This window comes from Mycotypha africana (genome assembly GCF_025528875.1).
Source record: "Mycotypha africana strain NRRL 2978 chromosome Unknown BDF20scaffold_8, whole genome shotgun sequence".
NCBI lineage: Eukaryota > Fungi > Mucoromycota > Mucoromycetes > Mucorales > Mycotyphaceae > Mycotypha > Mycotypha africana.
This window is the reverse complement of record NW_026515732.1, coordinates 304588-328790: the sequence shown is the minus strand read 5'-3', so window position 1 is coordinate 328790 and position 24203 is coordinate 304588. Positions and strand designations below refer to the sequence as shown.

At 41.2% G+C, this 24203-nt stretch overlaps 4 protein-coding genes across 4 annotated transcripts; 2 read left to right on the top strand and 2 right to left on the bottom strand.

Annotated features, from left to right (window-relative positions):
- Positions 1-92: 92 nt before the first annotated feature.
- On the top strand, positions 93-1857 carry BDF20DRAFT_977570 (heme peroxidase; the record flags this gene model as incomplete). The annotated part of the gene is made up of 7 exons (XM_053085088.1): positions 93-405; positions 474-633; positions 725-831; positions 911-1053; positions 1130-1258; positions 1361-1409; positions 1508-1857. Exons 1-7 carry the CDS (start codon positions 195-197, stop codon positions 1855-1857), a joined length of 1149 nt encoding a protein of 382 aa, XP_052933946.1. The 5' UTR covers positions 93-194.
- A 251-nt stretch (positions 1858-2108) lies between these two features.
- Positions 2109-2700, bottom strand: BDF20DRAFT_914753 (uncharacterized protein; the record flags this gene model as incomplete). Its single annotated transcript, XM_053084230.1, has 2 exons — positions 2109-2375; positions 2446-2700. 2 exons carry the CDS (start codon positions 2698-2700, stop codon positions 2109-2111), a joined length of 522 nt encoding a protein of 173 aa, XP_052933945.1.
- An 853-nt stretch (positions 2701-3553) lies between these two features.
- Positions 3554-5862, bottom strand: BDF20DRAFT_881522 (uncharacterized protein). Its single transcript, XM_053081669.1, has 4 exons — positions 5540-5862; positions 4857-5448; positions 4496-4759; positions 3554-4377 (listed from the first exon to the last, which is right to left on the bottom strand). Exons 1-4 carry the CDS (start codon positions 5753-5755, stop codon positions 3827-3829), a joined length of 1623 nt encoding a protein of 540 aa, XP_052933944.1. The 5' UTR covers positions 5756-5862; the 3' UTR covers positions 3554-3826.
- Positions 5863-9764: 3902 nt separating this feature from the next.
- On the top strand, positions 9765-22996 carry BDF20DRAFT_960422 (fatty acid synthase). Its single transcript, XM_053084937.1, has 6 exons — positions 9765-10092; positions 10176-11039; positions 11215-11808; positions 11939-12263; positions 12387-20146; positions 20231-22996. The coding sequence occupies exons 2-6, from the start codon at positions 10259-10261 to the stop codon at positions 22585-22587; spliced, it is 11817 nt and encodes a 3938-aa protein (XP_052933943.1). The 5' UTR covers positions 9765-10092; positions 10176-10258; the 3' UTR covers positions 22588-22996.
- The last annotated feature ends 1207 nt before the right edge of the window (positions 22997-24203 follow it).

Here is a 24203-nt window from a genome sequence, read left to right as displayed (position 1 = left end):
GGCTTAGGTACACGTTCTTCAGGTCAATTTTATGTAAATTGTGGCAGTGCGAGAAACCAGAGGCGCAAGAGGCAACACAACAGCAACCTATCGAAAGCTATTTAAAACAGTATTACATTCTCACCGTCTCTGCCTCTTTTTTTTATTTCTTTTTTCAATTTTCTCTTTATTCTTTCGTTACCTTATCATTCATAATGAATCCTCTTTTCCGCTCAACTCTTTTGCGAACTGGTTTAAAGCAACGTACCTCTTTCTTCCTTTTCGGTGGTGCTACAGCTACCGCCGCGACCGTGAATGCTGCACGTATTGGAGGCACTCGTATATCCATTATGCAGGGTCGTGGTTACGCAACTGGAGAAGCAACCAGTAACAAAAAAGGTGGCTCTAGGGGCTTAGTTCTTTTAAGTAAGTGTAATTGTTGCAACTTGTATTTCTTGACACTGTATGGGCTGACTCTAAGAGTGATTATACAGCTATTGCTGCTCTCGGTGCTGGTGCCGGTTATTATTATAATTCTTCTCAGGTGCTCCAGACAAAGACTGTTCCAGCTCAAACTGCCGCTGAAAAGAGAAAAGAAATTGACTATCAAAAAGTATATAATGATATTGCTGAAATGTTGGATGAAAACTCAGAGTAAGTTTCTAAAGACGAAATGCAAACAGAACAACATCAACCCTCCATTGGCTGCAATTGGGTGTTTGACATAATTTGTCATTTACTATAGCTATGACGATGGCTCTTATGGACCTGTTCTTGTTCGTCTTGCATGGCATGCATCCGGTACTTATGATGTAGAGACTAAGTCTGGCGGAAGCAATGGTGCAACTATGCGTAAGTAGCATTTTCGTCAGGGTGGAATGTACACCTTCTTTCAAATGTATAAATTTATACGATAATTTTATTACAACAGGTTTCAATCCTGAAGCTGGCCATGCAGCTAATAATGGTTTGGCCATTGCTCGTGATTTGCTCGAGAAAATTTACAAGAAATATCCTGAAATCAGTCATGGTGACCTTTGGACTTTAGCTGGTGTCTGTGCGATCCAAGAAGCGGTAATTAGCTTGAATACTTTTGCAATGATACAAGTTGTCGTACTAACTATGTAATCATGTGTATATACACTTCTAGGGTGGCCCTACTATTCCTTGGAGGCCAGGCCGTGAAGATGCTCTCGAAGCCGCCAGCTGTACACCTGATGGCCGTCTTCCTGATGCTACCAAGAAGGAGGATCACATCAGAGAAGTTTTCTACAGAATGGTAAGTCTTGTTTATTAAAAGAAATGCATCGTTGAGAAGGTTGCACAAACAGAATCTATTCCGGGATTGATGTCATGCTCAAAAGAATCTAATTTTATTTAGGGTTTCAATGACCAAGAAATTGTTGCATTGACTGGTGCTCATAATTTAGGTAAAGAGCCTTTCTTTCTGCGTCACTGGTTGAATAATAAAAATATAGCCTAACTTCGTTATCTTCTACCTCCCATACACACACTGAATCAAAATTAGGTCGTTGCCACCCAGACCGCAGTGGCTTTGACGGCCCTTGGCAAGAGGCTCCTACTTTGTTCTCCAATGAGTATTTCAAGGCTATCTCGGAACGTACATGGATAAAGAAATCACTGCCCAATGGAGGATGGCAATGGGTAGACAAGAATAACCCAGATGTTATGATGTTGCCTGTTGAAATCTCAATGTATAATGATAAGGAATTCAAAAAGTACTTTGACCTATATGCTAAGAATCAAGATAAATTCTACGAAGATTTCGCCGCTGCTTTCAACAAATTACTCGAGCTGGGCGTACCCTTTAAAGGCGATGAAAAAGTTTATCACTTCAAACGTACTACTAATGAATAGATGCAGTGGACCGGCAGCAGACAAAATTTGTTTTTAATGTTTGTTCCATAAAGTAGTTTGTACCTTGATTTTGCTACTCAAACCGTTGTATTACTATGTATAATATTGAAAAAGAAATATATATATAAAAAAAGGGAAAAAGAAAAACGCTATAGTCAATAGACTGAAATATTTTGATTTGATGCTAAAATCGACCGTCTCTTTGACTAGAAGAAAAAGGTATATCTTGTACTCATGTTCGCGCTAGTCACCTATGGTGAGTATCGTAAATTTCCAAAGAAATTCCTGGTTATATCGGCTAAATTTCTCTTGCTGTCCTGACCCTTCGTTTTGGCAGCTCGTGGTATATTCATCATCACGTTGTGATTTTGTCCACCCATCATACTAGGGTTATGCATCATCATGTTATTGTTATGGTTGTGCATCATGCTACTGTTAGTTAATTCAAAAGCCAACGCCTCTTCATATTCACGCATTCGGTCTTGAGTATAACACCAGAAACAGACAGCAAAATGAATCTACATATCATTTTCCGTATTAATGGACGATGTGATACCATTTTCAAATGTTTTTCTTTTACACACATACGTAGGTAATGAACATGATTATGAAAACAATGACGGATAGTTTAATTTCGTCTTCCCAAAGTCTACTGCAGTTGTAAAGGCCCATCCCATTTTTTCGATCAATGAAATTTAAGTGTGAGCTGGTTAAGAACGTATGATTGCTTGGAGGGCTGTTGAACAGATAGCTTTCCGTTTCTTGACGAGATTTGCCAACGCACCATTGTAAAAAGTCGCCTTTTTGGACACCAAAAACGACAAGGTTACCAAAGTAATTCATCAGAAAGAGAATAACAATGGTCCAAGTAAATCTGTGTGATAGTCGTAAATGCCTTGGCCTATCCTAAATGTAATCAAAGAAATGAGTATGTTTTGGGCAGCTAGAGTAATTGCAATCATTTTGCTTTTATTACCGTGGAAAATGCAGTCAAAGAAAAGAACGCGGATATGACAAATAATAAACATATAATACCTTGTATGATCAATGCAGTGCTATTGATATAGGAATAGATGGCTAGTTTAAGCTTTTGATTAGCCTGAAACAAAAAGATAAAAATCCGTCAACATATTTGTCGAATTCAGTATCCATCTTACGGCTTCGTTTTTGAAAAGACAACACACAAGCGTACATATTTATCAGCTATAATAGCAACGGCCACCAAAATATTCGAATATGAGCGTTGCGTAAGTTCTCTGTTTAGTGGGATGTTAAATCAACCAATGATTTGCTTTTTACCAACCAAAGAAAGCAAACTCCAGGTCCACCATATTTCATGTTGAATAGCAAGCAGATAAGAAATCGACGCTGTGTTGGTGGAGCGTTAGAATTTGGATATACTTCTTGCATAGTGGGCCTAATTCAAATGGATAAAATGAAAGATAAAGAACAACTGCTTCCAATACGTGTTGGATTGTAAAAGAAATGAAGGGAGGGTGGGGGGAGCTTTTGATAGAGTTACCGTATAAGGAATTCAAAACAAAGCAATTAAAAGGGCTCTCACTTCATTATGAGTGCCACAAGTTAAATGTGGCACTAGTTTGTTATACTCTTTTTTCGAATGAAAAGATTACGAAAATTTTTTTGCAATAACTTGTATTGGGTCTACATTTGCAAAAAAGAAAACAAACCATCGGGGGGGGGGGGGTGAGTGGATGTAGCCAAAGCAAACTATACTGAGAAAAGCTCTCTCAGTAAAGTTGTGGAGGTTTATTGAGGATGAAGGAAAATAGAGATTATATTCAATAGTAACAAATGAAAGGAACACTATAAATAAATATTTGCAGGTAAACGATCTATGAAAGAATAGGAATAATACAGTGTATATATGGGAGCTTGTAAGATTAGATAAAATAAACGTGTATATGTACAAAGGAAATGGAGAGATATCAGCTGAGATGATGAAAGACTAGTTTCTGGAGGACTTTTTTTCATCGATACTACTGCGTTCTTTAGTGAACGGCACATGTTGTGAAGAGCTCGACCCTGACGTGGGTTGCGATTCAAAAGGATTCGAAGATTGTTTCTCATCTATAGAACAGTTCGTTGAATATCTCGACGGAACATCAGTAGCAACTTTTGAATATTTTATTTCAGCATTGTTTGCAGATAATGGTGCTTCATTGTGTTGGTTCATTGTGGGTGAAGATGGTGGAGGAGTGGGAGGCGTCATTGTTTGGGCTATGTTTTGATGGTTTATTTCTTGACTTTGTGACTCTGCATGCTGAACCGTTGATCCTTGGTTCTCTTGCCTATGGGATTCAGACACATCCATATTTATTACAGTGCTATCACTGGTACTGCTATTAGATCCACTGTTCTCAACTTGGCTGGCTGACTGGTTTTGTTCCCTTCGGAAATTTTGGGCGTTTTGTGCATCTCTTTCGCGACGAAGTTCAGCCGGTAAGCAATCCCATTTACATATTGGGCACATAGTTGATTTTTGAGTTAACCAAGGATCTGATCATTAAGGCAGGGGAAAAGAAGAAAAAATCAGATAAGTACACGAAACTGATGCATTTTTCGAACTTTCTCCGCATTCGAACTATTTTGTTGTTTTTTTTTCTCTTTGTCGTACCTATACACAAGACACAAAAGCCATGGCCACATGGTAAGATTCTGATATCGTTCTTGTTGGGTACAAAGTCCTCTAAACATATGGCACAATTCACATTTTTTATGAGACCTTCCGAATACTTGTCAATAGGCAAAGAGTTGACAATGTCGACAGGTAAAGGATCTACTTGGTTTGGTCTAGGTTGCAGTTGGAAACCATTCCCGCTGCCATTTGCATAATCACCTCTGAGACGACGAACCCGCCACCATCGAAGGAAAATCACGCCTAAAACCACCAATGTGAAAGAATACAAGAAATAAGGTTTAGTCACTACAATGGAATAAGATGATACATTGACGGTAGACGGGGAAATCAATTTTACCGAGGATAAAGATGGCTGCTAAGGCAATGATATATGATAAATAGCCTCGACCCGTTGCAAAAAAGCCATCACTGTATACATAGCCCCAACTCACTTCTTCTAAATAAGGCGTGACTAACCAGAACACTCTTAATGCTGGATTAGAGGCATTGTATGAACTGTTGATTCTGTCGACAAAGGTGTTGCCATAAATAAATGGAAGAAAATAGACTGTTGTTGTAGAAGGACTTGTCAAGTCCAAATCATTATCAGACATATTCAATATGGAGCGGCTCGCAGGAAGTGGATCTGGGTAACTAGGAGGACCTATACTCCCTGAACCAACCACTGCTTTTCGTTGAATTGTAACATTGGAACCGTGTGGCTCGTTGTCGTAAATAAAGATGGCTGTGATGTTTATATTATTGGCTAAGGCTAAATGATTGACTGTATCAATTTTTTCACTCCATTTGCAATTTCCTCGTTTGACAAGAGCTATTTTCTGAGCGTCTCTAATAGGTGCTGCCTGTATACTATCAAAGTTCAACTGTTGAATTGTATCCATCGTTATATTTGAAGAGGGACAACCTTCATCAAAGTTAAAGACAATCCTCTATGAAACAAAGATGAAATGAAATTGAGTTAAAAACAGACACAAAAAAAAAACTTGTCTAAAACCAAATTTTTTGTCCAAGCATTCTTACATCAGGAGCATTTCTAGGATTCGGATCGAGGTGTATACCTTGAAAGTCTTGGGAAGTTGCCATGTTTGAAGTCGATTGAATTAGAGTACCAATACTGTTCTCATTACTAATGTTCATAACGAAACTACGTTCCCAAAAAACGGGGTTTGGAACATTGACAGCACACAATACTGGAATGATAGCCGACAGTAGAAAAGCAGTATTATGTATCTTCATGGGAAATATTTGATCCAAAATGGTGAACAGTGAGACGATGATTGTAAGACTATTTATCTAAATAGTTGTCGAGTAATTATAGATGTAAGAGAATACAATGCTTTCCATCAAATGATAAAGGAAAAAAGAAAAAAAAATAAAATAAAAGCTTGCACAAACATACTAGAGGGTTCAGAGAGTAAAAAAAAACCAACAAAAAATCTCCGCTATAATTCGTCTCAGATCCGCAACAACCATTGGCAGTCTCTCAAAAGAAAACGAGTAATTGCATTTACAATTTCTGAAATCAAGATGAGAGTTAGTTCTCGTACAATAACTTCTAAATGCGCTTAAAGAAAACACTGCAATGAACATAGGAGCTATGCGTGGAAGTTTTTTTTTTTTTACAATGAGCATATGGCAGACATCACTGGTTTCCTCACTAGATTCACTGAGAAAGCAATATCTAATGTCGTACTACCCTATGCAAGCCATACGAGAGGTTTCCCATTCTACGCTTCTCTTCATTCAAACTAACATTCTGCCCAAAGCAGCAAATTAGATGCGCATATATACGTAGTATAGGTCCATCTGTTCCACCGTTTTGAAAGTTATGAAAGAGCACCAAGCATCCAGCTTTGCTGAAATGGGATCAAAACGAAATCAAGAAAGTCCAACAGGGCCTTTTGTTCGTTGCGTTCAAAGTTCTTTACCAATTATTGTTTATAATTGAAGCCTTATGTAATTTCAAATATTCTCTTTGCTTAAGGTACTTGAAAAGTGCGATGTTTTAATAGTAAAAAGCAATAAAGGGATGCTGTAAAAACCTAGCTGATTTTCCGTTGAACTTTACGTAACTGCAGAGTCGCTAGACGACTATTTTTTTTTACTTGGCAAAACTGACGAAACCAGATGAAAGGGATACGGGTGATTTTCATGTAAGAGTGTTTCCCTTTACAGAACCATAAATTGGATCACACGTGTGGTTTTATTCATATGTACAGGTCGTGCAATGCTGTTCAGGCTTTCCACAAATGTAGGTTGCATGGTAATTAAAGTATCTTTCATTCTTGCCATCTGCCCTATGTTAAGCATAGGCAGGCGTACTCATACAGGTTATATGATCAACAATATGTTTGCCATCATTTCAATCAAATAGGGGCGAATGAAATTGTCGAGAATACAATTTCGCGAACCAACCTTTGATCATTGCCTCTCCTGAAGCTTACATAAGCGAAATATCATTTACGGATGACGGAGGGCCCCAAAGCAACTTTTTGATTTCATGCAAGGGCTCAGCAAAATCAAAGCGAAAGCAGGAGAGGTTAAGTCGCTATTTAGCTGATGATAAGTTTAAAACTCAATCAGTTGATTGAAAGTAGATAAATTGCACGGTCATCACGGCTAATCAGACAATGATAAACAAAGTGAACCTGATAAACGAGCCAAAAAAGGAAACATGCGACTCTGTGCGCGTTATATCCAAATATGTCAAAGCCAAAGTGGGGATGGGGGTGCAACAACCCTTTAAGTTTATGCCCTTTTACTTTTGCAGAATCCCGCTGATTGGGCTTCACTGGATCACCCCCAAAGGGAACAAACCAGTTTACGGAGGTGGGGGCGGGTGGGCAAAAAGCCAAACGCAGCGTATTAATATCTTGCAGGTTGCTTTTCATACAGTTTCAATTTACTTATTGTAGATCCTCTCATAGAGCTTGTAGAGAGTCATTCAATGAATTGGAAAGTAATCAACATATATAAGCGCGAAATAAAGCGATCTATGCTTTGATGACATAGCCTATCACAGAAAATCAGTGTGATAAACCTGATCAAGTATCATGTCTACAATTTTTACCTGGTGTAAATCCTGCTAGGTTCCGGATGGGGTAGACTATCTTAGCAAAACCAAACGAGCTTTCTGCTGACTTTCTGACTTTTGTGCTCGTTTATTCTAAAACGTGAAAGACGTAGGCTTTCAATTAATCGGAGAAATTTAACAAATAAATATACGCGCTTCAAATGCGCTTTTTGCTTCGGTAAGTAGAGGTCAAAAAATGGAAGCACTTGTTGTGAGGCATAGTAGCTGTGAGCTTTGACCAAAAAAAAAAAAGAAAAAAAGAGGGATGAAGAAAATCTGTTGAAAAGTCAATGTACGTTATTGGTATTGCTTAGAAAGTGGATAATAAATTTAAAGTGGCGAATAGATCTACCGTAATAGAAAGGTATCACAATATGCGAGAAGAATTTATGAAACTTTCCTCTACTGCTTACAGAGAACCGATAGATTACATTTTGCCATAAAAGCATGCCATTACGATAAAAGAATGCTCATAGGACTTGCATAATAGTTGTTTGTGTATTTCATACTTTATTACAACGGCCTTGTATTCAATAATGCATGCTTACTAGCTCATGATTCAAGAAGAGGCCAAATATTTTTACAATACCATCTTCTGTTTGGCTACGTATGTCCTTTATAATTTTTTTCTGGACAACGCCTTGCGTTCGCGTTAAACGCACACACACACTTACAAAATCACCAAAATTGACAACGACTCTATACGAATTTCGAAATGGCTGTTAGCCTAATAAATTTTTCCTTCATCTTGTTACCATCCAATTTGTTTAATACCTTTTAAGTACCTTTTCATGGAAAGTCAGCAGCGCTATGTTGTCCAGTACTTAGCTATTGTCAATGCACCGATGTATTTTAAACGTCGACTAACAAGAGCTAAAAGTAGTTCATTTTCCTTTTCCGCGGCAAGCAATGAAATGCGTCGTGACCGAGCCATAGCTGAAACCAGAATCTAACGAAAACTTTAGTGTGTGTGTATGGTGTGTGTGGGGAGGGGGAGGATGAATAGTATTATCACTACGCATTTGTAAGTAGGTGATGGGGTGGTATTTTGTCAATCCATCTAAAGTCAACTCGTCGACATAACTTGACAGTACTTGTATTTTTTGAACACGTTTCCTCTGTGACATCCACCAATGTGTTGCAAAGGAAGACGTCTCATGAGTTCCTCAATCTCAAAGCCTCTATAACCACAACATCCCACAAAGAAGAAGCCATGAAGCTCTCAAAATACGCCTACACAGGATAAACTTGTTTTATTTCGACAATGAAAAACCTGAACCTTCTGCTTTCGATGACCCACACATCATATAGGTCGCTATGTCATTGAGCTGAATTGATATTTCGCGTTACCCTTTCCCCACCCCCACGTTAAAAACGGCCCGACAAGGATCACTTTGTACTGACCGCACCAGAACCCCACTTGGCCTAAAAGTGGACAAATTTGATTGGGCTAATTAGAAAAAAAGGGCACACTCTAAGGTACGGTGAATCCCAAGGCTGAGCAATAACAGATGATCCCCGCTCGAACCGAATGACAGCTTTTTTTTTTTTTTGCCTGGTTAAGCATACGAAAAAAAAAAAAAAATGGAGACGAGCGATTAATAGTAATGACGGCGATTGTTCATGTTTCATGTTTCATAGGTAAAAATCTCAGCTGATGAATAAAATTACAGTTATTTTAAAGTTTCTAGTGTATATTTTTGCAAATTGACGTGTTTGAGTAAAAAAAAAAAAAAAAAATAGCTTGGGAATTCAACAATCAATGTATTTCCACAATGGACGAGGCTGCAATCATGTAGGATAGGCTTTGATAGTTAACCAACAAGGTCAATGCACACAAACAAAGCAATTTTGGGGGTGAATAAGCTAAAGGGGATCAAGCACTTACTTTATTATTGAAGAATGGAAAACTCAAATCAGTTCGTTACACGGTGAAGAAGTCAAAAACCGGTTTGCTGCTGACGGTTCGACAAAGAGCAAGTCATTTTTGGGGCGACGAGGTTCATTTGAGCCAATTTACAAGTCCGTAAATACGAAGCAAGTCCGAGCTCACTCCGAATAAAAAAAAATTTTGCCCCTACCAAGCGTCTAAAAAAGGTATGCGAAATTTGATGGGGGGTTGTAAGCCAAAAAAGACACACAAAAAAAAAAAAAAAGTTTTCTGTGCAAAAAATCGTATTTGATTTCCTTCTTTCTTCTTTTCTTTAAACCATTACTTCTTCTTTGAATTACTCGTATTCATACTTACCTTCTTTTATTTTTGTTTGGGGAAGCAAAAATCTAAGAAATCCTATTTTACCGTAAAAGAAGAAGACCACGGCCAATTTTTTTTATTTTTATTTTTTTCTTTGTATTATACAGCCTTTTTTTTTTTTCGTACAATAGATCAAACGTTATACGTTAAAAAAAGAAAAAAGCAGACAAACAGAAGCTGTCAAATTTTTTGTGTTTTTTCTGCCATTTAGACTTTTTTTGTTTATATTATTCTCTATTAAGAAAGGTAACTTGTCGCAATCATTGAGCTTTTCGTTCTTTCTCTATGTCCTTGGTCTAATATTCTTTTTCTTTTTGGCGCGCTTGTAGTATTTGTTTTTTCTTAATATTATACATTTTACGCACATTTTTACATCCACTATTTATCATCTTACATAATATACTCACCCATCATGGAGAAACAACAAGTCCTTCGTCCTTTATCAGTTAGACAAAACAACACTGAAGTTTCTGTGCTTGTACCCACCAACATTTGGGTTCCTGCCGAACAACTTAGAGAAGAATTCCCAGCTCAATCTAGCGACAATATCGAAGAAGAAATTAGCGAAATTGAACTTGCTGCCAAATTTCTGCATTTCGCCATTGATCGTGCAGCCACTCAATCTCAATTTTTGCCTGTTGCTAAGACCCTATTTATTGATTTCCGTGCTCAATATTTAAAAGACAACGATGTCCATGCCGTGACTCGTGAACTTTCTCCTGACTCCAAGAAGGTGGTTATCCAAGGCTACTATCATGCCCTTGTCCTCCTCAAGGAACAAAATGTCATTTCTGCTGAAGAGGCTGCTCCAGCCAAATCTGCTCTTTTCGAGGCCGCCGCTCGTGGTGATGCCAAACTCTTTGCCATCTTTGGTGGTCAAGGTAACATTGAAGAATATTTTGATGAACTTGCTGATATTTGGGAAACATACCACGGACTCGTGAAGCCTTTCGTCAACCGTATGGCCACTGTCTTGGCTGATTATGCTCGCAGCCCTGATGCCAAGGTCGTTCACTCCAAGGGTTTGGATGTTTTGCGTTGGTTAAACGATGTTGAGTCGAGACCTGATGTACAATACCTTATTTCTGCTCCTGTCAGTCTTCCTTTGATCGGTCTTGCTCAAATCCTTCAATACTACGTTATGGTACGCGTCCTCAACCGTGAATTCTCTGAAGTGCGCGACTTATTTGAGGGTATGTATCATTTGAAAATGGGGAGGTGGGGGGGGAGGGAAAAATTGGAAATCGACACATGGCATTCAAACATCGAATCGCTTGTGAATGATATGAGGTGGTGAAATGGATAAAGCTAAAAGATTGTGTAAATAACTCATGATTTATTTTTTTCTTGAACCCTGATTGCTTATAGGTACTACCGGTCATAGTCAAGGTATCATCAGTTCTGTCGTCATCTCTGCTTCATCAACAGAAGAAGAATTCATTACCAACACTGAAAAGGCTTTGGGTCTTCTTTTCTGGATTGGTACTCGTGCTCAGCAAGTGTTCCCTACCACAACCTTGAATCCTGCTATTCTCGAAGATTCTATCAGCAACAATGAAGGCAATCCTACTCCTATGTTGGCCATTACTGGTCTTAGAGAAAGCCAAGTCATCAAGCATCTTAAGGCAACCAACGCTCATCTTGCTCCCGAGCGTCAAATTGAAATTACTTTGCATAATGGACCGCGTTCCTTTGTCTGCACTGGTCCCCCTCAATCTTTGTATGGTTTGAATCTCAGTTTGCGTAAGCTCAAGGCCCCTACTGGTCTTGATCAATCTCGTGTTCCATTCTCTCAAAGAAAGATCAAGTTCTCTTCCCGTTTCTTGCCTATTACCGCTCCTTTCCACAGTGTTTACTTGAAGTCCGCTGTTCCCATCATTTTGGAAAACGCTGAAAAGAGCGGTCTCCGTTTCGATGCTAAGGATCTTAAGGTTCCTGTTTATGCTACTGATTCTGGTAAGTGTTCTACAGTTGTGTAGTATATGGGGGATCACAATTTTGCAGTGGGGTGTTGGGGTAATTCAATTTGAGTTTTATTTTTGACCTTGTTCACTTACCCGTGACCGCATTTTTCTTTATTGCACCCATTTAGGCAATGATCTTCGCCAGTCAACAGATCTCACCAGAGCATTATTGGAACTTATTTGTGAACGTCATGTTCATTGGGAAAGCGCGATTGCTTCAAAGGAATTGACTCACATTGTTGATTTTGGACCTGGTGGTACCTCTGGTATTGGTGGTTTGACTCACCGTAATAAAGAGGGAACCGGCGTTCAAGTTGTTTTAGCCGGTGCCCTTGAAGGTGCTAACCGTGATGTCTCTTACAAGGCTGATCTTTTCGATTCCGATATTCGTGCTGTTACTTATTCTCAAAATTGGGCCGAAGTTTTCAGACCCAAGTTGGTCCAAACCACAAGGTATGAAACGAGCATTATCTATTTATTTATATATTTATATATATATATATATATGTGTGTGGGTGGGTGTGTTTTTGGGTTTTTTTTTTTTCTTTTACTGATCTAGAATGTTACTATCTTTAGTAACGGCCGTATTCATGTTGATACCAAAATGTCCCGTTTATTGGGTAAGCCTCCTCTCATGGTAGCTGGTATGACTCCTTCCACTGTCAACGAAAAATTCGTTTCTGCTGTCATGAATGCTGGTTACCATATTGAACTTGCTGGTGGTGGTCATTTCAATGAAAGGGTCCTTCGTGAAAAGGTAGACAAGATCATGGCCCTCACCCATCCTGGTGTTGGCATTTCTCTCAACATTATTTTCTTGAACGTTCGTCAATGGGGTTTCCAATATCCTCTTATTCAAGTCATGCGTAAGGAAGGTTTGCCTATGGAGGGCCTCTGTATTGCTGCTGGTGTCCCTAGTTTGGACAACGCAAACGAAATTATTGCTAATCTGCAAGCAGCTGGTATTCGCCACATCGCCTTCAAGCCTGGCAGCGTTGAAAGCATCCGTCAAGTGGTAGCTATTGCTGCTGCTAACCCTACCATGCCCATCATTTTGCAATGGACCGGTGGTCGTGCCGGTGGCCATCACGGTTTCGAAGATGTCCATCAACCTATTCTTGAAACCTATGCTGCCATTCGTCGTCAATCCAACATTGTTCTTGTTGCTGGCTCAGGTTTCGGTGGTGCCGATGACACCTTGCCTTATATTACCGGTGATTGGTCTGTTAAATTCGACTATCCCCCTATGCCTTTCGATGGTGTCCTCTTTGGTTCTCGTATGATGGTGGCCAAGGAAGGTTTGGCTTCCGCTGCTGCTAAGCAAGCCATGGTCGACGCCCCCGGTGTCGATGACGCTGACTGGGAAAAAACTTATAAGGGTCCTGCCGGTGGTATCATCACCGTTCGTTCTGAACTGGGTGAACCGATTCACAAGGTCGCCACACGTGGTGTTCGTCTCTGGAAGGAACTTGATGAAAGCATTTTCAACTTGCCCAAGGAAAAGCGTTTGCCTGCTTTGTTGGCCAAGAAGGATTATATCATCAAGCGTCTCAATGCTGACTTCCAAAAGGTTTGGTTCGGTCAAAAGAAGACGGGTGAAGCCGTCGATCTTCAAGATATGACTTACTCTGAAGTGCTTCACCGTCTCATCAAATTGCTTTACGTTGAGCTTGAGTGCCGCTGGATCGATGTCACTCTTCGCAATTTAGTCGGTGACTTTATGCGTCGTGTCGAAGAACGTTTCTCTACCGCCTCAGCTCCTTCCATGCTTCAAAGCTACACTCAATTGGACAAGCCTTATCCTTTGGTGGACGAATTCTTGGCTCAGTTCCCTGAAGCTGCGAACCAACTCTTGACCTCTGAAGACGTTCTTCATTTCATTGCTCTCTGTAAGAACCCCTCCATGAAGCCTGTTCCTTTCATCCCTGTCATGGACAAGGACTTTGATGTCTGGTTCAAGAAGGATTCTCTCTGGCAATCGGAAGACCTTGCTGCCGTCGTTGACCAAGATGTCCAACGTACTTGTATTCTTCACGGTCCTGTGGCCGCCAAGTATGCTATTCGTGCTGATCAACCGGTCGGCGAAATTCTTGGTGATATTTACAACAGCCACATTGAAAGCTTGAAGGAACGCTATTATAAGGACACTCCTATCCCCAAGATCGAGTACTTTGGTGGTGCTTCCATCGCTCCATCCGCCATTACAGAAACATCCTCCAACGCGAATGAGCGTGTGTACGAATTGGGTGATGCCAACCTTCCTTTCGAAGAAGATTGGTTCCAAGCTATTTCAGGCCCTTCTTTCAACTGGCTCCGTGCTCTCTTGACCTCACCTTTCGTTGTTCAAGGCAAACGTTTCGGTGACAATGCTGCCAAGCGTATTTTCCGTCCCCGTGCCGGTCAAAGAGTGATTGTTTCTACTGGCGCTGATGGCAAGATCACCGCTGTCAAGGTCCAAGATAAGCGTCCTTGGAGTGCTACTACAAAGACAGAAGACTATGTTACCTCCGTGGAGGCCTCTATCAGTGGTCAAAACATCGATCTCATTCTTTACGAAAAGAGAGCCGAGCATTTCATTCCTTTGCGTTTACAATTCGTGTACAAGCCTGAAGTGGGTTATGCTCCTATTCACGAAGTCATGGAAGGCCGTAACGATCGTATCAAGGAGTTCTATTACAAGCTCTGGTTCGGCATTGACTGTACCGATGACTTTTTGAATATTCCTGTTCATGAAAAACTGATCGGTAAAGGTGAAACTGTCAAATCCGAAGAAATCAAGGAATTCTGTCAAACCGTTGGCAACCAAGCCGAAGTCTTTGTTGACCGCGGTCAAAAGGTGGTGAATGCCCCCATGGATTTTGCTATCGTTGTCGGTTGGAAAGCCATCATGAAGGCTATCTTCCCCAAGATCATTGATGGTGACCTCCTTAGACTGGTTCATTTGGGCAACGGTTTCCGTCTCTTGGATGGTGCTGATCTTTTGAAGGTCGGTGATGTGGTCGATACTTATGCCAACATCAATGCTATCATTAACAACGATATGGGTAAGGTGATCGAAGTAAAGGGTGTCATTGTCCGTGATGAAAAGCCTATTCTCGAAGTCACCAGTCAATTCCTTTACCGTGGTGATTTCAATGACTATGAACATACCTTTGAGCGCAAGGTGGAAACACCCATGGAATTCAAGATCAAGGATACAAAGGATATTGCTGTCCTCAAATCCAAGGAATGGATGCATTGGACAGAAGCCTTGGAAACCCATGAAATCACTCCTGGTTCATCTTTGGTCTTCCGTTTGAACACTGAACTCAAATATAAGAACAAGAAGATTTTCGCTTCGGTCAAGACCACCGGTACAGTCTCTATGCAAGTGTCTACCAAGGAAATTGTTGAAATTGCCAAGGTTGAATACGAATCAGGCGAAAGCCACGGTAATCCCGTCATTGAATACTTGAAGCGTAATGCTCAAGAAATTGAACAAGCCCACTTCTTTGAAAATGGTGGTTACTCCGTTATGCCCAGCCAATCTACCTACTCATCCGTTGTTCACGCTCCTGTCTCGAATGAACCTTATGCCAACGTCTCTGGAGATTTCAACCCCATCCACGTCAATCCTTACTTTGCAGACCTTGCTCGTTTGCCCGGTACTATTACTCACGGTATGTGGACCAGTGCTTCTACTCGTAAGTTTGTTGAAATCTTCGCTGCCGATAATGTTCCTCGTCGTGTTGTTGCCTACGACGTTCAATTCGTTGGCATGGTCTTGCCATCCGATCGACTTGAAACCAAGCTTTCTCATGTTGGTATGAAGAATGGCCGTAAGATCATCAAGGTTGAAACCGTGAATCAAAACAACGAAAAGGTGATTGAAGGTACCGCTGAAGTGGAACAACCCATCACCGCCTATGTCTTTACCGGCCAAGGTTCTCAAGAACAAGGTATGGGTATGGCTTTGTATGACAGCTCTCCTGTCGCTAAGGCTATTTGGGATCAAGCCGATAAGCATTTCATGGAAAACTACGGTTTCTCCATTCTTGATATTGTTCGCAACAACCCCAAGGAAAAGACCATTCACTTTGGTGGTCCTCGTGGTAAAAAGATCCGCCAAAACTACATGAGCATGTCTTACGATGTTGTTGACGCCGATGGCACCACCAAGACCTTGCCTTTGTTCCCTAGCATTCACGAGCGCAGCACTTCTTACACTTTCCGCTCTCCTACCGGTCTTCTCTTCGCCACTCAATTCACTCAACCTGCCTTGACTTTGATGGAAAAGGCTGCCTTCGAAGATATGCGTTCCAAGGAGTTGATCCAAACGAACTGTGCTTTCGCTGGTCACTCTCTCGGAGAATATGCCGCCTTGGCCTCTGTCGCTGATGTCTTACCTTTGAACTCTCTCGTTGATGTCGTTTTCTACCGTGGTATGACCATGCAATCCGCTGTGAAGCGTGATGAAGAAGGTCGCTCCAACTATGGTATGGTCGCTGTGAACCCTGCTCGTGTTTCCAAGACTTTCAACGATACAGCTCTTCGTTATGTCGTTGACTCTATTGCTCGTCGTGGTGGCGATGTCTTGGAAATTGTCAATTTCAACGTCGAAAACTGGCAATATGTTGCTGCCGGTGCTCTGCAAAATCTTGATGCCCTTGCTAACGTCTTGAACTACATCAAGACTTCCAACATCGATCTTCAAAAGTTGATGGAAACTATGTCTATTGAGGATGTCAAGCAACACTTGACTGAGATCATTGATGGTGCGTTTGAAAAGACCAAGGCTAAGCAAGCAAAGGGCCATGTTGTCCTTGAACGTGGTTATGCTACCGTTCCTCTCGGTGGTATTGATGTACCTTTCCACTCTTCCTTCTTGCTCAGTGGTGTTACTCCTTTCCGTACCTTCTTGGCCAAGAAGTTCAATCCATCTGATATTGATGTTGCCCAATTAACTGCCAAGTACATTCCTAACTTGACTGCTCAACCTTTCAGGGCTGACAAGGATTATATCGAAAATGTTTACAAACAAACCTCTAGTCCTCGTTTAGCTAAGGTGCTCAAGAACTGGTCTGATGACAAGTATGTTACCGCTGCTCAAAAGCAACGTCTCGGTTATATCCTCTTAATCGAACTTTTGGCTTATCAATTTGCCTCTCCTGTTCGTTGGATTGAAACACAAGATCAATTGTTCAAGAACTACAATATTGAACGTCTTGTTGAAGTCGGTCCTTCTCCTACTCTCAGTGGTATGGCTACTCGTACTTTGAACCTCAAGTACCAAGCCTATGATAATGCTTTGAGTAACCGTCGTCAAAACTTGTCTATTGCCAAGGATTCAAAGGAAATCTACTATGAATTCGAAAATGCCGTTGAGGAAGAGCCTGAAGCTTCTGCTGAAGCTACCTCTGCCGCTCCCGCCGCCGCTGCTCCCGCTGCTGTAGCCGCTGCTGCTCCTGTAGTGGCTGCTCCTGCTCCTGCCGCCGCTGGCCCCGCTGCAGCTGTCACGGATGCTCCTGTCACTGCTACCGAAATTCTTCACTCTGTTATTGCTCAAAAGTTGAAGAAGAGTCTTGATGAAGTTCCTTTGTCTAAGGCTATCAAGGATCTAGTGGGTGGCAAGTCTACTCTTCAAAACGAAATTCTGGGTGATTTACAAAAGGAATTCACAAACAACGTTCCTGAAAAGGCCGAAGAAACTCCCTTGGATGAACTTGGTGCTGCTTTGAATAACGGCTTCTCTGGTGCTCTTGGTAAGCACTCTAGCACTTTGATTGCCAAGATGATCGGTTCAAAGATGCCTGGTGGTTTCACTTTGAATAATGCTAAGAACTACCTTAAGGATTCTTACGGCCTTGGTCCTGGTCGTACGGATGGTGCTTTCTTGGTTGCCATTACCATGGAACCTGCTGCTCGTCTCGGTGCCGAAGCTGATGCTAAGGCTTGGTTAGATAAGGTTGCTCAAACTTATGCCAAGAAGGCCGGTATTACTTTATCTGCTCCTGGTTCTGGAGCTGCTGGTGGTGCCGCTGGTGGTGCTAACGTTGCTGTCATTAACAGTGCCGAATTTGATGCTATGAAGGCCAAGCAAGATGCTTTGATTTACCAACAACTGAACCTCTACGCCAAGTATCTCCAAAAGGACTTGCGTGAAGGCGCTAGAAAGTACGAACAAGAAAAGATCGCTACTGCTAAATTGCAAGCTGAACTCGATTTGTGGCTTGCTGAACATGGCGATTTCTATGCTGAAGGCATCAAGCCCATCTTCTCTCCTCTTAAGGCTCGTCACTATGATTCCTATTGGAACTGGTCTCGTCAAGATGCCTTGGAAATGTGGTACGATATTATCTTTGGCAAGTTGGCTGTTGTTGATCGTGAAGTCACTGCCAAGTGTTTGCGTATCATGAACCGTGCTTATCCTCAATTGATCGACTACATGCGCTATAAGGTCGAAAGCTGTGCCAGTGATAAGGGTGAAAGCTACAAGTTGGCTAAGGAATTGGGCCAAGCTTTGATTGAAAACTGTGTCGAAGTTCTTGCTGAAAATCCTGTTTACAAGAATGTTAGCTTCCCTACCGGCCCCAGCACTACTGTCACTGAAAAGGGTGACATTAAGTATGCTGAAGTTCCTCGTCCTGATTGCCGTAAATTGGCTGATTATGTTCGTGATATGGCCGCTGGCTCTAAGGTCACTGAATACTCCAACCGTCTTAAGGTTCAACAAGATCTTGGCCGTATCTACAAGATCCTCCGTACTCAAAATAAGATGAAGAAGAGCACCAAGGTTGCCATTAAGGAACTCTATACTGATGTATTGCGTGCTATGTCCATGTCGAACACTATCGTCAGAGAAAAGCCTCGTCAACGTCGCACTTCTACTGTCGGCCGTCTTCCTGAACGCAAGCGTCTTTCTGAAAAGTCTGCCAAGACTGAAACTATTCCTTTCTTGCATCTTAAGAAGAAGAACCCCAATGACCCTACTGGCTGGGAATACAGCAACAAGTTGACCTCTGTTTTCCTTAACGCCTTGACTGAAGTCGCTGAAAAGGGTATCTCTTTCGCTGGCAAGTGTGCTCTCGTTGTTGGTGCCGGTAGAGGCTCCATTGCTTCTGAAATTTTGAAGGGTCTTATTTCCGGTGGTGCCAGATGTGTTGTTACTACTGTCAATTTCAACCGCGAAGTTACAAAGTTCTATCAATCTATGTACGAGACTTATGGTTCTAAGGGCTCTGAACTTATCCTTGTTCCCTACAACCAAGCTTCCAAGCAAGATATCGATGCTTTAGTTGAATACATTTATGATCCTAAGGGTCTTAACATGGATCTCGACTATGTTATTCCTTTCGCCGCCATTCCTGAAAACGGTCGTGAAATTGATGCCATTGATTCTAGATCTGAACTCGCTCATCGTATCATGTTGACCAACGTTATTCGCTTGTTGGGTAACGTCAAATTGCATAAGCAAAAGATCGGCTCAGATACTCGCCCTGCTCAAGTCATCCTTCCTTTGTCACCTAATCACGGAACTTTTGGTGCTGATGGTCTTTATGGTGAATCCAAGATTTCTTTGGAAACCCTCTTCAACCGTTGGTACTCTGAAAGCTGGTCTGATTATTTGATCATTGCTGGTGCCGTTATTGGTTGGACTCGTGGTACTGGTTTGATGAGTGCCAACAACATGGTTGCCGAAGGTATTGAGTCACTTGGTGTCAGAACCTTCTCTCCTCTTGAAACCTCCTTCAACATTCTTGGTCTCATGCACCCTGATATTGTTGAACTCTGTCAAAACGAACCTGTTTGGGCTGATCTTAACGGTGGTCTTCAATACATTGTTAATTTGAAGGAATTCAATGCTAACTTGCGTAAGGAAATCCGTGATACTGCCGATATCCGTAGGGCTATCGATGCTGAAAATGCTCTTGATTACAAGACTGTCTTTGGCGAAGAAGCTGAACGTAAACAGAAGCCTCACAATATTACTCCTCGTGCTAACATGAAGTTCGACTTCCCTACACTCAAGAGTTATGAAGCTTACAAGGATCTTAGCTACCTTAAGGGTATGATTGATCTCGAACAAGTCATTGTTGTTGCCGGTTTCGGTGAAGTTTCTCCTTGGGGTAATGCTAGAACCCGTTGGGAGATGGAGGCTTATGGTGAATTCTCTTTGGAAGGTTGTATTGAAATGGCTTGGATCATGGGTTACATCAAACACCATGATGGCAACTTGAAGAATGGTAAATTCTATTCTGGTTGGTTAGATGCTAAGACTGAACAGCCTGTTGAAGACAAGGATATCAAGGCCAAGTATGAAAAACAAATTCTGGAAAACTCTGGTATCCGTTTGATTGGTATGTATTTGGTTGGTTGGGTTTTTTTTGGTTTTTTTAATAGAGAACCATCTGTATTAACCTTCATTTGATTGTAAAATTTAGACCCTACTGTCATGCACGGTTACGACCCTGAGAAGAAGATGCTCATGCAAGAAATTGTTGTTGATCACGATCTCGAACCCTTCGAATGTTCTAAGGAAGAAGCTGAGCACTTCAAGCATCAACAAGGCGATAAGGCTGATGTTTATGAAAATGCCAATGGCGACTGGTGTGTCATCTTACGTAAGGGTGCCACTTTATATGTTCCTAAGGCCTTGCGTTTCGATCGTCTTGTTGCTGGTCAAATTCCCACTGGCTGGGATGCTACTCGTTATGGTGTTCCCAAGGACATTGTCGACCAAGTTGACCCTGTCTCTCTCTTCAACATTGTTTCTACTGTCGAAGCCTTTGTTTCTGCTGGTATTACTGATCCTTATGAATTCTTCAAGTACGTCCATGTTTCCGAAATCGGTAATGCTACTGGTTCTGGCGTTGGTGGTCAAATGTCTCAAAGAGGTCTCTTCCGTGATCGTCTTCTTGATAAGCCTGTTCAAAAGGATATCTTGCAAGAATCTTTCATCAACACTATGCCCGCTTGGATCAATATGTTGCTCCTTTCTTCATCTGGTCCTATCAAGACTCCCGTCAACGCTTGTGCTACTTCAGCCGTTTCAATTGAATTGGCTTGTGAATCTCTTTTAACTGGTAAGGCTAAGATCATGATAGCTGGTGCCACTGAAGACATTACCGAAGAATCTAGTTATGAATTCGCCAATATGAAGGCTACTTCTAACGCTGTTGACGAGATGGAACATGGTCGTACACCTGCTGAAATGTCTCGTCCCGCTACTTCCACCAGAAATGGTTTCATGGAAGCTCATGGTGCTGGTAATCACATTCTTATGTCCGCTGCCACTGCTATTGAAATCGGTTGTCCTATCTATGGTATTGTCGCTCTCAGTAGTACTGCTACTGATAAGGAAGGTCGTTCCGTCCCTGCTCCTGGTGCCGGTATTTTAACTACTGCTCGTGAAAATAGCAAGAGAGTCTCTCCTTTGTTGGACTTCAAGTACCGTGCTAGACAAATTAAGGCTCGCCGTGCTCAAATTAAGACTTGGGTTGAAAACGAATTCTCATTCTTACGTGAAGAATTGGAAGAACTCAAGTCCAGTGGTCAACTCACTGCTGAGGAAGAAAAGGCTTGGATTGAAGAGCGCAGTAACTTTATTCACAACGAAGCCAAGCGTCAAGAAAAGGAAGTCCTTAGCACTTATAGTCACCACTTCTACAAGAATGATCCTACCATCGCTCCTATCCGTGGTGCTCTTGCTACTTATGGTTTGACTATTGATGACATCGGTGTTGCCTCTTTCCATGGTACTTCTACTAAGGCTAATGACAAGAACGAATCTCGTGTCGTTAATACTCAATTGAAGCACCTTGGCCGTACTAAGGGTAATGCTCTTTTGGCTATCACTCAGAAATACTTAACTGGTCATCCTAAGGGCCCTGCTGCTTCCTGGATGGCTAACGGTTTAATGCAATGTATGCTTACTGGTCTTGTCCCTGGTAACCGCAATGCTGATAACATTGATGAAGTGATGAAGGAGTTCGATTTCATTGTCTATCCTTCTCGTTCAATTCAAACTGATGGTGTCAAGGCTGGTCTCCTGAAGTCCTTCGGTTTTGGTCAAGCTGGTGGTGAAGTATTGATTATTCATCCTGATTATGTCTTTGGTGCAATGGAAGAGAAACAATATAATGAATACAAGGCTAAGAACGCTCAACGTTATGCTAAGACCTACCGTTATCTCCATGATTCTCTTACGGGTGTCGCTGACTTTGTCCAAGTCAAGAATGAAGCACCTTATACCGATGACCTTGAATATACTGTTTACTTGAACCCTAGTGCTCGTACTGAATACTCGAAGGAGAAGAAGTCATGGCACTTCACTAGCAAATCTGCTAACCTCGCTGCCCCCACAGCTGGTGATGCTGAAGTTACAAAGAGCATTCTCTCCTCCCTTGCTGAACAACAAGCCGGTAAGAAAGGTCTTGGTGTTGACGTAGAGTTAACCAATACTTTCAATATCGAAAATGAAACCTTCATTCAACGCAATTTCACTAAGGCTGAAATCGAATACTGTCAATCTCGTCCCGATCCCCAGGCTAGTTTCACAGGTCGCTGGTCAGCCAAGGAAGCTGTCTTCAAGGCTATTTCTTCATATGGTAAAATTGAATCCGCAGGCGCTGCCGCACCCTTGATTGATATTGAAGTTAGAAGCAATGATGTTGGTGCTCCTGAAGTTGTCTTGAGCGGTAATGCTAAGTCTGCAGCTTCTGCTGCTGGCATTAAGAATATCTCTGTGTCCATCAGCCATAGTGGTGCTTACTCTGTTGCTGTCGCTATGGCACAATAAATAACCTATGTATAAATAAACGTTTACCTATTGATTTTTTTAATTATCTTTTTTTCTTTCTCTTTTTTTTAAAATTTTGACATGATATTTCTTTATAATGAAGATGGGAACGATAATCTCTTCGATAAAAATGGACTAAAATTTATGGCCTGATGGATGGTGTATTACATTGTTAGTTTGAAGAACGAACTAGTTTTAATTTGGAAAATATATTCCCAATGACTCTTTTATTTCAAAAAATAAAATGGGATGGGACATATTACTAATGAGATTCGGTGGATAATTCAGAGTCGGATACGGATATAATAATAGTTACAGAAATAGAATGATATTAAAAGCGAAATAAGTAGTATGAGCATTGCCAAACAGACGACCAAAGGGCTTTTTTTTTTCTTTTTTTTTTTTTTTGAAAGGATGGGTCCGAAAAAATTTCAGAAGTCGGTTTGAGTATGTAACTTTTTATGGAGAAGGGAAGAATTGTTGACGAGAACAAGCGCGATGTAATGGAATGGGAAGAAGTTCACGCCTAGTACCTAGAAACGTCTAACCACATAATATTGTGAACAGAGGATTTAAAGCAAAACTTAGTGGGTGAAGGTTTAGATGCTGAAAAGGAGGAAGCTGGAAGAGTCATCAAAACGTAGAAAAGGCGTTACAATGACTACTCCAGCGAAGAGAAACTGCTTTTTTTCTATTACAATGAGATAAACTGATCTATGCTGCTATATCTAGTAGATTAGCTGGAGTAATCACCGAAGAACAGCACAGAAATGGGCAAAAGACTCCAATAACACAAAGGTTGGAATATCTCGGAAACATAAACCAACACAGTCAATAGGCCAAAGGCGCAGCTTGATGAAAGACATTAGAGTCAACTATCAACTTTTATGATTGTCACGTTCTGACCTCTGATTCAAAAATTAATGCCTTAACCATTTATGGTATCCTGGAACAAATAAGATTTCAGGCACAAAATTTGTAGGAAGTCTTTTCTTTTACATCGTTAAACATGCTCGAGAGGACAGGAGATCATACCGAATAGACTGAGCAGTGACTATTGCAAACAAGAATTATGTGTCGAGTTAGCTTATAGAATAGGAATTAACTGTCACCTTACACACATACTGTTCCGGCTTGATAGAATTTCGGAGACATGCTCATTGACAGTAATGTTTATTTCACAATCATCTTTCGACACTGAAGCTACGTCTTTTAACCCAACTCAAACATCTGCAAGCTATGGGTCTCTTTCATTGTAATGGGCCTTTGATACTTGTATATGGCGATCGATAAAGGGGCTTTTTCTATCGATAGAACAGGAAAGAGCCATAGGGGTGTCTTCGTCCAGAAACGTTAAAAAAGTAAGTTCACAGATCGATATTATTTAGCACCTATACAATTACTCTAATATTATCCTTTGCTTGTGCATCAAAGTATTCAAGAGCTTCACATAGGCTTCTTTGTCGAATATGTCATCATTATTACATTCAGGAGCATAGGAGTCATCCAAAAAGTTATCAGTGCCTTCAGGCAATTCATGATGCGCTCTTGTAACTGGTCGATTTCCATTAACAGCAAGAATCATATTCGTTCTGAAGACAGCTGTAAACTTTCTT